The sequence below is a fragment of the Vombatus ursinus genome, unplaced genomic scaffold, assembly GCF_900497805.2.
Source record: "Vombatus ursinus unplaced genomic scaffold, bare-nosed wombat genome assembly UNPS02014830.1, whole genome shotgun sequence".
Classification (NCBI taxonomy): Eukaryota; Metazoa; Chordata; class Mammalia; order Diprotodontia; family Vombatidae; genus Vombatus; species Vombatus ursinus.
This window is the reverse complement of record NW_020954608.1, coordinates 20,040,184-20,053,481: the sequence shown is the minus strand read 5'-3', so window position 1 is coordinate 20,053,481 and position 13,298 is coordinate 20,040,184. Positions and strand designations below refer to the sequence as shown.

Below are 13,298 nucleotides of genomic sequence, written 5' to 3'. Positions count from 1 at the left end.
AAGGGGTTTTGTCACAGGTATAAAATAGATAGCATATGAATACTGATGAAAAGTTGTCTGAGTTCTCTATTTTTCTGATTTAGGTAAGACCGGTTAATTATTACTTCTGGCCACAAGGCGAGAATGAAAGCAGGTGTCACAGCCATAGGTTACAATTAAGCTGAGTAGGCCTGAACTGTTTATAGAGTCTTGCAACAAGATCGAGAGGACAAAGAATGAAATGAGTGGGTACAAAGTTGAAAGACAAATTGAGGGGGAAACACAATATCGGGAGGGGAGAGTACAAAGTTAGGAGACTGAATTGTGATTGGAACATCTTGAGAACAAATTTAGCCATTTGAATGAGTTTTTCATTGAATTTCTTCCCACAGATAACATACCCTCCCCCCGGAATACCATTTCCATAGTTTCTTAATATTAGCAAAATCCTAATCTATTGGGTGTGTGCATGGTGGTAGGGGGTGAGGGGTGGTATTAATTCACAATAAAAAAGAAAATTATTTTAAAAAATATTCATTTTGAGATATAAATGATATATGGATACATCCTACTCTACTGGCCTTCACAGTAATATAAAGCTCTTTGGAAACGCAACAAGCAAAGACAGGCCTAAGGTGCTATTTCCATATTACATATCACTGTACTTTGTAGCAGATAGAAGATGAACCAGGTAAAATTTGGATTAGACAGCTCAATTATGACTAAAACCATCTTCAAAAACCATTAGCTTTCACCTGACTAATACTTTCTTTCCTCGACCTACACATTTCCAGATTTACACCTCTTCTTGGACCCTATGATCTAGACAAACCTACTTACTACATATTCCTGACATGAAATATCCTCTATCTCCTCTCCATAACTTTTGACAGGCTGCAGTGTACTCCCCTGTTCACCTTTACCTCTTAAAATACCCAAATTTCCTTCTGAGTCTAGGCCCCACATGAGGCTTTTCCTGATCTTTCCTGTGTCTGGTGTTTTTTTCCAACTACTTTGTACATTTATTTTGTGTATAATTTGCATTATATGGATACATATTGTTCCCTCTGATAGTATGTAACCTACTTGAACACAGTGACTAGTTAGGATTGAGCTCTGAAATCCCAGCTGCCAGCACATAGTGCCCTGGAAATCATAGGTGTTTAATAAATGGTTGATGATGGGGGTGCAGCTAGGTGGCACAGTGTATAGAACACTCCTGAGTTCAAATCCAGCCTCAGACCAAACACTTGACACTTACTAGCTGTGTGACCTGGGCAAGTCACTTAACCCCAACTGCCTTTAAAATAAATAAATAAATAAATGGTTGATGATGGGACTGATTGATCCCCAGCATCTATATACTCACTATCACAGTTCCTTGGTGATTTTTTTTTTCTTTAAAAAATACATTTATAATGTTTCTGATCAACTATGTTTCTATTTCTTCGAAAAAAATACTTTCATTTTCCTTAACAAGATTTTTTTTTAGCTGATGGGCCAGATCCTTGTGATATGGTTAAGCAACCCAGATACAGAAAGGGACCTGATGTATGTTTCGATGACAATAAAATGGTAAGCTTAAGCTTACAAACTACTAAAATATTACAAGATAATGATCAGTAAATGCCAAGAATAAATGTGATGTTTTGAATTGTAATCCTTATTTTAGCTGAACTGTCTTAACCGTAATTTTTCTTATTGAACATGCTGTACTTGGTGAGAATGTTGACTTTTCATTTCAGTGTTCCATAGTTAACAAAAAATTAACACTTGCTTCTTTTATCTGCTTTTTCTATAAAAATTGTACTTTCATACACAAATCCTCCTAATTTGGTATTGATGAATCCAGGTTATAAATCTGATGGATGGTGACAGAAACTTCTTTTTCTACTTAACTAATGGCTCATAGAAAATGCCATTTTCTACCATGAACTATCATATTTTTGATAACTGAAAATATAAAAATGCTTTTATTTTTATCTCTTCTGTCTTATTTCAATATGTTTCTTAAAGAACTTTTATTAAGTTAACCTTATTAATATTTTTATCAAGTATAGATTTTTTTATATTACCCCAAATCTAAATATTGTTTAGTTTTTTGGTTGTTTTCTTGTTTTAGGGTTTTTTTTTTTGTAACTGTTATCTTTTAATATCTCTTACATTCTACGAAAAAAGGGCAGATGACCTACAGGAGAATAGTTGTCTTTGATTTTATTGGTAGTTAAATACTGCTAACCAGTAATGGCCACAATTGAAAAATCCCCTGCTTTGTAAAAATTATCTCCAATCACTGTGTTTATGTTAAGTTCATTGCAATTTGCAAAATGTAGGCCTGGTCTTGAATTCAGTAAGGACTATGTTTAAATTCTTCCTTTGACACATACTAGTATACAAATATGGGCAATTAACAACCTTTAATCCTCCCCTTATCCCAAGCAGCGCTTTAGGACTATAAGTTAAAGGTGATTTCCTGGCCTGTACTGGCGAAATAGATTCTGATGTACAAAACCAAATCCCCTCCCCCACAATATTGGATTCCCTCATTTTCCTGTTTTGTTTCAAGAAAATTCAGGGGTGTTTTTTTTTTGTTTGTTTGTTTTGAAAAATAGAAACCAAGTCAATATTTTTTTTTTAACATTTCTATTACCTTTCTTTCAAATTTGCTGTTCCCTGACTTTATCTAATGGTAGTTTTCTACTAAAATGAACATTTGGCACTAAACTGAAAACATAATCAAGTGAATCCTGGTCACAAACAATACAGCCAATAAAAGGCATATGATTACCTTTTCTTAGGAGCTCAAGTCATTTATTTGTTTTCATCTTATTGCCTCTATTAAGATATTTTTAAAGCTTCTATCTCTTTTTTGAGCCTCACAACAGTCCTATTAAGGGGTTCAATGTATTATTATTCCCATTTTACAGATAAGGAAACTGAAGCTGAGGGAGTTTAAGTGAATTGCCCAAGGTTGTACTGTAAGGAAGCATCAATGGCAGTAAAAGAATCCAAGTCTTACAAGCTTCAAGTCCTGTACTAGGAATCATAGCCTTTGCCTCTAGTTTACATCGTTTCTACATATGATTTATCCAGGGAATCCCAAATATTCCTATTGAAGATATTGTAATTCTTGTTTGGTAATTAGAGGCATGACTGAATGAGTTAGGCCACATTCTCACTGTTATACCACTAGAACTCTAGACCCCACATTTCACTTCACTACTAGGAGTTTTTACCTATACAAAATTACTTTCCAAAGCATGCTGAATGCTGGCTTAGGGATGCTACTCATTAAGGAGGCTTTACTCATCATGTCAGCAGCCATCTGCTTCCATCTGGATAAGGCCTCTGATTAAGTTACATTTTAGAACATCACTAAAACGCACCTCAGTGCATAAGAAAACACTGTTAAGAAAACAAATGGGGGGAAAAATTCTAAACCTATGAAATTCCATAATTTTATCATAAAAATTAGAAACATTTGGCTGAGACGAAGATTTCCAGAAATCCATGTCTAACAATTATGTTTAGGATTGTGTATGGAAATACAGCTCTTGCTCACTGGTTATATGTGTCAATGTGTCAGTGGTGCATTTCTTTAATAGTTAAATATTTTAATTTAGTTTATTTGCAATAGTCACTGTGAATTTGCTCTCCATGGATGCTCACTCTGCTAACCGCTAGCAAGTTGCATGGAATTTCATCTTGTATGTCTTTTTTTTCTGTGTTTTCTTTCCTTTTTCTGTACTTGCTACTTTGCCTGTCATTGATAGGATCAACTTATGTGTACAAGGAGTCATGCCACTACCACGATGTCAGCTCCTATCTTCATTTCACTGCAAGTTTTCATGTGGTGTGGATGGTCAGTTACTTTCTCTAATTTTTTGTTGTTGTTGTTCTTGGCTTAAGACTCTAGCAAATAATTTATGTCCCCCAAATCACAGTCTGAAAGGAGGCTTTTTAAAGTATCAATACAAATACCGTTTTGAAGACAACTTAGTTTCAACCATGAATGCTCCTGGGGGGAAAATAATTGGTGTTTTGTTTATGCACTTTAAGAAAATGATCCTTTTCATAATGCTTGGGGCTGGTATCCATGGACTTTCCATATAAAAATAGTATCTTGATCAAGCATTATCTAGAAGACCAGATAATCATCTGAGGAATAAACTGTGTAATCTTTACATTTCTATTAACATGGAAAAAACACTATTGGATAATGAATTTTTAACAGGAGTTTTCTAGAGAATATGCTAATAATGGCCTAAGCAAAAGTTCACATCTTTCTAGTGGTAGGTATGTTGCTTATCCAGCTCTTCATATTTTTCTTAACAAAACAATATTCTTGATGAAAAGTTGTTGTAGAGAAACCTCAGCTTCTTAAAGTTCATGTTTCCCCAACAACCATAAATATTACTGAACATATAAACTGAAGCCTTCTTTATGTACATCTAGTTTATAAAATACAGTGTACATCACTACCAGGCCTCCCAATTTTAGATATTTTAAGGCCCTGCTTGTGTGTTTAGCACTGTTTACTGGTTTGCCAAATCACTTGTGTCCAAAATTATGACCCTTGACCGAGTTAGACTGTCATTTTTGTTGTTGTTCCTGGAACAACAATGCTGTGTTATTTTTCCATTGCTGCTTATGAAAACTGTTTGTTTGGTATTTCATTTTGGTAAACCACTAGATGGAGATATGACCATTAACATGAAAACCGTGATCTCATCAGAAAGAAGTGGAATGGGGGTTAGAGGGTGGGGTGAAAGGGAAAAGGCTATTCAAAACATAAACAGAAAATGTCTGTATTGATGAAATAAAGTTTTAGTATTCAAACACTGAGCAGTGTAATAAACCCAGCTTTCCTTGATGCAAGATGGAATGAAGGATAAGTTGAGTTCTTTTTCTCTGGGAACTCTAAACATTTTTTAAGAAAAAACTTTGTTGCTATGATTAGGTACATAATTTCACAGATAATTTTAAATATGCCATATACAAAATACTTCTTTGCAAAGCCTTATTTCATCACTGCCACATTAATATCCCTTATCTTAAAGATGAAAAAAACTGAGAAACAAGTGATCTATGAGACAATAACAAAGTTGGTATTTATGATTAGAGGATGCATAATGAACATTTCAATAAGCTTAACCTTTTTACTTTTGTTCACATAATTAGTTTCTGCCATAATATTGGAATCTTTCTCAATACGATTTACACGTTTACTGCTAATTCACTTCTTGCCAAAGTCATCACAAAAGTTTCCCTGTTAAGTGTTGTCTTTAACAGCCCCGCTGGTTAGATATAAACACTAGTGAAAGAGGGAAAAAAAATACTTTGGGGTCCAAACAATATCAAATGGTTAGAAGTACTTATTTTAAAATCTGAGTTGATTGTCACTTTCTTGTCACAGAGACATTATAAAGTTCCTTTATTGATAGAGACATCACTTTCTACTCAAAATGACAACAAATAGCATAAGCCATCATCCTCATATTTATGAGACCACCTGTGCAGAGGATATGTGAAAGAGACTGTTCAGATTGCTAAGCCCTAGAGAAGATGGTAATGTGGGGAAAAATTGGCACATTTACACTATCAAAATTTTGTACTTTGCCCTACATGACATTCCTACATATAAAAAAATATTGTCCAGGTCATATGAATACATTTAATGGATTAGATTGCTTATGACATGAGAACAAAGGAAAATAACAGAAGGCTAAGGGGAAAGTTAACATAATGGTCCTTAAGCCAGTTTGATTAGTATAAAGATAGCTATGCTAACTGAAGATAGTCAAAGATGAAATAGGTAATATCTCAGTATATGAATGGATATAAGGAAAATTTAGCTGCCCATCAGGTTGCTGAACATAGTAATGGATTGCCCAGAAAAATTCTCTCAAACAGTACAGAGTTCTCATCATAGGCTCTCTCAGAAGTTAGAGATATAATCCTTACTGGAGACAGGTCACTTAACATGCCTACAAAGTTAACAGACTATGGAGCATATCTATAAAACTACATACTCACATGCCATATTTTGGACCTATAATTTCCTTGGTATAATGAATTCTTCATGAGGAAACTTCCTCTACTCATACAGAGCACCACCTGCTCTAGAATTTTATAGTCTTGGATCCTCAGGCACTGATAGGTTATGTGACTTTCTAAAAGTCACACAGCCATTATATGTCAAAGGCAAGATTTGAACCCAGGTCCACCTGACTGATAACAGCTCTCTACCCACTACTGAACACTTGCCCAATCATATGATTATAACTTTCACTAATCATTGTTCTTCAATTAGGTTTTACACCAAGATCTTTTGACCAAATCTAAAGGAGAAAGAAAAAAGATGAAAATAAAGGCTTATTTATAAAGCAATTTAGATAAACAGAGCAGAGCAAAAAACTATGTTACATAAAGTTCCTTAATACACTTAGACTGAATAAGTGAATATAATTAGCTATCAGCTACAGCTTTAGAGAAGTGGAAATAATAGCCTAGCCACATCGCTGAGTTATCACATTAAATTATGGGAGAATTTCCTCTGAAAACAAAGTATTTTCAAGTAGAACAAACAAGTCTGTTGCACAAATGAAACAGAAACTTTAAAAACAAATTTTTGGAAAAAAGGTGTCACATATGCAACTTCATGACTTGAGTGCGCTTTGGAAGAGAACTCTCTCCTTTGATTCTTGAAAAGATGATTGATCTCACACCGTACACCAAGTTAAGGTCAAAATGGGTGCATCATTTAGAAAAGATGATTAACAGTGGAAAGGATTATTGGAAAAGGCCTTATGTTTCCTTACCTCGAGAGTTTTACGTAGAAAATGATTCTGAAACTGTCTGGGATAATTCAAATACATTACCTGCCTACTTTTCAAACTATATTTAAATCATATCAAGAAGATGTAACATTGAAGAGAAAATGCATTAAAAAGAATAAAATAATTTATTCTCAGAATGACCCTTTAAATAATCCTTGGGGAAATCTAATGATCCTTTTTTTTAGCTGAGGCCAAGAAAAGAAGGATTTAGCCATCTATATAAATGAGCTCATAAAATAAACCTTTGGAAAAAATATATGGATACAGCTATGAACTACATGTTTTTCTTTTGGGACATGGAGGCAAGAGTACCGAGGTGTGCTCTATAATAAAGACTGACATGTAGAATCTTCAGAGACAAGTTCAGAGGAAATTCCAGAAGTGTTGTTCTTCTCCCCAGAGAGGAAGGACTAATAAAATTATTTTTCCCCTATTATTGGCAAGATAAATAGAAAGAGAGGTGGTTTGTGGGGCACTTGCTTTTTAAAATTTTAGACTGTTGCAATGAAGTCAGTTAACACAAGGGGTTTTGGTATTTCCTGCCTCAGTCATCTCTTCAAATGGAGAGATCTGCCTGGTGAAGGTATAAGTGTTCTGCATGGGTGAGACTCAGTGACAGACTTTATAACCTCTAAGGGCCCCTTCCAGGTCTACACATCTATGATTTAATGTGTTTTGCTCACTCCTCCCACTAAAACAGTACATGTCAGGTAATAATTGCTGATCTCAGTACATGTTGTCATAATGTGCACGACGCACAGGAAAATACCTCCAGGAAACTCAGTAGACAGATGTCTTGGTATGAATCAACATATAAGTCACAGAACCTTAAAGGGGAACTTAACTAAAATACGGACTCCTAAACCAAAACAGTAAGAGTTCAGACTATCCCAGATTTAGGGCTAGAAGACAATTTAGATCTCATTTAGTCCAATCTCCCCATTTTGTGGATGGGGAAACTCCGGCCCAGAGAGGTTAAAATAAATAGAAGTATCTAGTGAAAAAGCTAGCATTTGAACTCAGGTCATCTTGACTCAAAATATAGTATGTTTTCCATGACACCATGCTGCCTCATCATATTTATGCACAACATACAGTGTAAAGAAAGTATGGTATAGTATGAAATATAGTATAAAGAAAGAATCCCTCTTTAAGACCAAAATGCAAGAATATTAACATGCAGATTTTTTCATCATACAAATGTAAATTCTTGTATAAAATATAACACATCAGTTGAATGGGTCATCTTGACCACAGAATTCCTCACGTATTGACCAAACTTCTAGTGTTGATTATATCCATGCATAACTAAGGCAGTTAACATTTAGGAGACAATCTGACATTAAAAGCCATCATCAAAGACTTTTCTGCTTAACCAAGCCTAGCCACATCATTCATTGAGTAATTACACTAAATTATGGGAAAATTATCTCTGAAAACACTTGATTGAAAACACCGAGTCACCTTTACATGGTGATGGTGAGCAAAGGAGCAGGTCATCTATGCAAGAATAATAATAATAGCTTACATTTAAGCTATGTTACGAATTTCAAAGTGCTTTCCAGACATTTTTCTGGTATTATAAGTTAGTGAACACTAGTAAGCTAATAACTTATTCAGTAGAATCAAACATGGTAATGCTGGTCTGAGAGTTGATTTTTTCCACTCTCTACAATCGACCTAACATAACAGCATACTAGGTCTATGTAATATTGGGGTTATTTGTTATTTTTCTGATTATTCTTATAGTCAACCAAAAACTTTGGACCTGAGAGTCTAAGCGGTCTCATATTTGAAGCAACTTGTAGGAAAAAACAAACATGAGAAATTTTGAAGCCTCTTAAAAAGGTATCACCTTAAAATGTTAAGAATTATTTCACTGACATAAAGGAGTATATTGTGGATAATTTAAATTTTCTACGTGGATCAGGACTCCAGGTAGGTTTCAGAGTTAAAGGATTCTGAAAACTCAGAAATTCTTTTCAGTATCCCAAACCTAAAATTATGCAGTAAACTAACTGTTGAGTCTTGGAAAACATAACAGTTTGAATAAAATGTATTTATAAAGAGGAGTCCAATGTGGGGGGAAAAATATGGGGAAAGACTAGTCAGGATTTAATACCTTAGAGGATATATTGGGTGATTTGTGAGGTTCTGCAGCTTTAAGGGAACATGGAAATAATCTAGAACAGTTTAAAGATGTTGAAATATAGAACCCAGACAACAAATTTAAAGGATAATTTGCTTTTAGCTGTGGCAGGATGAAGATTACTAGCCTTCAAGATAGTCAGAAAGCAAATGTTCACCAGTGGCAGATAGTGTTGGAATGTATATACTATGTGAGTTTTTTCTCTCAGGATTCATGAGTCAAATTCTTTCACTTTCATGTTTTATTTTTCTATGAAATTCTATGATTATTTTTAATGAAAGGAATCCTTTGTATGGGGCATTCATGTATGGAACATTCACCTTGATAATTGGTAATTGTTACTGGGCATACAGTTTTCAAAGGAATAATTTCTTTGACCATTTTCAAAAATTTGCAAATCACAGTTGATACTAATTTTTTTTAACACATCAGGTTCAAACGTTTTGTACTGGGGCACTATTTGAGGGACTTCTTTGCTGTTGTTTGCATATTTCTGTACAAGTTTGCTGTGTTATTCCTGATCCTGAGATCACTGCTGTTCCTATTCTTTCTCCTACTCTTCCTGTTCTGACTACTAGCTGATGCTTATAAAGTACTACCATGTTGACAGTAATGCTTTCTATACTTTATCTCATGTTAACATGAATTCAAGCACCCTCCACTAAAATTTAACTCAACAGGACAACCAATGCTAAGGTCATAATCATTTTTATTTAGTTATCACAATCATCAACTGACAATTTGAGGGCAAGGGGTGATAGTCACTATAACTTTGTAAAATAATGTCATAATTTAATAATGCTCAAGGAATGTAATTAATTTCAATTACATATGAAGCAATTCTTTAAGGTGTTTCAAGATGTGGGTAAGAATTAGCATACTATTGAGACTGTCTCTATAAATATTTTAAAGGAAATTAATTTGTCTTTTTTTTTCCCCAATAGGAAGATTATTCAGATTGTGGTGGGGTTTCTGGATTGAACCCGTCGTTGTGGTCTATGATAGGAATCCAGTTTGCACTGCTTTGGCTGTTATCTGGCAGTAGATACTGCCAGTTATGACCTTATGAAACCAAAATCTGTATAACTGATCTCAAGACCCTGCCAAAACATGAGCCCTGTTTAATTACAAAAGGGTCAATTATTCAGACAGCAGAAAATCAGCTGTTCTCAAAACAACATGGTAAAACTCTATGTGAAAGACTCATTAGGCCCCCACAGTGGCTGCATGTTGGAGTGTCAGACCCTTGAACTTGTGTGAATGCTGCATCATCTATGCTGTCATAGCAAAATCCTATGTGTACTTTACTGAGGAATCTGATATTTTTGTTGCTGTTGGATCATTGATGACTTCATGTAAAAGGGCTCCTCCTTTAAAATGGCTTCTTGATCATATCAGTTCTCTATATTTTGACCTGCGTATCGACTCATTTTGCTCCCTTTTATTTTATCAAGATTTCCAGGAATCACTTTTATTTTGCTTTGATATTTGACTCTTAAAGTTTGAACATCAGTTGTATTGAAAACAAAATCAGAGATGAATTCTAAATGGCCAAATGATGTAAATATTAATATTGGCTAGTCTTTGTCAAAAGTTCACCATGAATGAAATGCCTTATGAAGAGTGGCTTATTCTGCCAAAAATACATTTAAAAAATGGGTGACCAGCTAAGTTGGGGGGAGGGGGGAGTTAGTAGGTTTTAAACTGTTGGTTTAAGTATAACAACAATCAAATTACTGAAATAAAGGTGCTTGAGGGTTAGTTGTTTTAACCATCTAACATATCTTCTTGATAAATATCATCCCTTTAAAAAGAACAGTTCAAATTAATGTTCCCTCTGTTCACAGTACAGTTGTGAAATGCTAGCCAAATCTTTCAAAGTCCTCTAAGAGATGGTAGGGATGATGGATGGGATGGGAAAGGAAAAATCTTTTTTGTGATCATTGAACTTTGGCTACCAAGGGTATTTTGCATGATGCTGCTGCAATTTTTTTTTTGTTGGTTTGTTTCTTTTCTTCAGTTGTAGAGTGTAGTCTATTTTTAAGGTAACTGAGTGGTATTATTGTTAAGAGAAACTGAAATTTGCAGTTATAGTGCACTTAAATAATCTTACATGATCTGGTTAAATAAAGATATCTGAATATACTGTGAAATGAAAATGTTGAAAGACTGGACTGCAGTGAGGAATATGGAGAAATGGAATTTTATACAGACTAGTGCTTTTGCCTGAAAACCTGTGTACAGATATTTTAAGTATATAAATCAGATTTGACATTTATTTTTAAAGAGCACATATATGTTCTAAATGAAGATTCATGCCAGGTTTCCTCTCTGTTCAATTAAATGTTAGCACCTGCAAGTTTTAAAAAGTTCTCTTGCTATTTTTCATTAAAAATGGCCAGGTCAACTCAACAAAATTTCCACCCAGTTCAATAAGATATTACAGTAATCTGAACAAACAGGAAACCTTGAATCTGTATGTATGCACATTAATACTTGATTGTGAATAATAAAGACTGCTTTTTTTATACAATTTCATTGGTGAAACCAATTGGTGCAGGAAATCATGATATTGCACTATAGTATAGTATAGAGATAGAACAGTGTGCTTGTTTCTGGTTTTCAAAACTAAACAGTATTGTGAGAGATAAATCGATGAATGTACAACTCTGGTGATCTATAATTTAGCTAAAAGCTACAACCTGCAAATGTTTATTATGTAAAATGCATTAGTTCATAAAAGCAAAAAAAATACCGTGCAAAATATCCGTATGTGTGTATACGTATACATATATGTTTATATATATATTGGAAATGCATTCCTGTATAATGGTTGTTTGTTTTTTTTAATCTCAAAATTTTACTGAAGTTGTCCAGCACGTTTGACTATCATATTACATATCAAAAAGCAAAACCAACCCCATGGCATGGCTTAAAAGTGTTTTTTTTTTTCTTTTTTTTTGTTGCGTCCAATATCATTTCTGACTCTCCTATATACCCTTGGTTCCAATTGTGTCTTTTCCCTTATTTATTTATTTATTTATTTTATCAGAAAAGGGAAACTTCCAGCTTTGGTTGTCACAACTGACATTAATTTATACTTCTAATTAATCATTTTAATAGTGGTGGGCCCATTTATACCTGGGTGTAACAATAAAGTTTTACCTTCCTCACCTTAATGACAGCAATGCTGATTAAACACACACACACACACACACACACACACACGCACTTCACCATCACCACAAAAAAAGGAAGTCCCACCAAAGTGAAAAATATTTGAAATGTTATATTCTAGGTAGAATTGATTATTCAAATGTTTTAAATATACTTTATGATTGACTCTAAAACCCTCAGGTAAAAATAATTTGTTTTGCTATTGATTTTCTTGTTTGGAGAATGTCAAAATCCAAATGCTAAACCAACATGCGTAAACTATTTAAGTTATTGAATCTTTGCTCAACTTTGTCAAGTCAGTGGCAAGTTTCAATGTTGGGAAATTATAGCAAGGACTCCCCTAGATGATATATTTAAATAATAAATATTTAAATTATGTAATTACTTCCAACATAGAATACTCTCTTGAAAAACATTTTAAAATACCATTTTCAGTGAGTAATTGAATCTTTTTCATGGGATTCAATCTTTATTAAACTAATTACAATTAAACTTGGTATCCTATTCCATTTCTATTGGCATAAAAACGTTTTAGTGCATGAACAGCTCATTTCTGTTAGGAAAAAAAAAGTATATAATCTGTAAACCACATGCATGATGATAAATTTCATAAGCAAAGTTTCTCTGACTGAAAAACGTCCTTGTGACTGCTGTTAGTTTTACATCTCCTAGCATACTTTTCTAAGGGGAAAAAAAAAAACCCATTCCTTCAAATTACATGTGAAGTTGATATTTTCCTGTGAGTTTTGACTGTTGGCGATGATTTAATAGATGTATACTATCAATATTTGTTTCCAAAGTATTTAGAAAACACCAAAAGATGAAGAAAAGCTTTGAATATATTTACACCTTAGTCATGCAACATCCTGTAGATTCTTCACTAAACCCAAATTAAAACAATCCTTGCATTGGTGGTAAGTAATCAGTAAAGAATTTAACATTAATGGCTCCTTTCTAGTTTTTTCATTTGAACAACCAGCATTACTGCCAAAACACCAATCGTGGTCCATATTTGTAACAGGTTTTTAACATGACAGTTAGCAAGTTTGACTGAAGAGATTTTTAGGTCCTGGACTTATGAGATTTTAGTATGACCTTTTTCATGTTTCTAATGCTTGAGGCTTTATTGCTTAACTTGGAGAAAAAAAAAACAC

General features: G+C 33.9%; 1 protein-coding gene across 2 annotated transcripts in view; it reads left to right on the top strand.

Moving 5' to 3' along the window:
* CACNA2D1 (calcium voltage-gated channel auxiliary subunit alpha2delta 1) overlaps nucleotides 1-11,757 on the top strand; it is a 665,469-nt gene extending 653,712 nt beyond the window's left edge. For both annotated transcript variants that reach the window (XM_027838804.1, XM_027838803.1), the window contains exons 37-38: nucleotides 1,472-1,554; nucleotides 9,912-11,757. In XM_027838804.1, coding sequence (XP_027694605.1) covers nucleotides 1,472-1,554; nucleotides 9,912-10,028 — 200 coding nt within the window. In that variant the 3' untranslated portion in view covers nucleotides 10,029-11,757. The remainder of the gene's footprint in view (nucleotides 1-1,471; nucleotides 1,555-9,911) is intronic.
* Nucleotides 11,758-13,298: the final 1,541 nt, after the last annotated feature.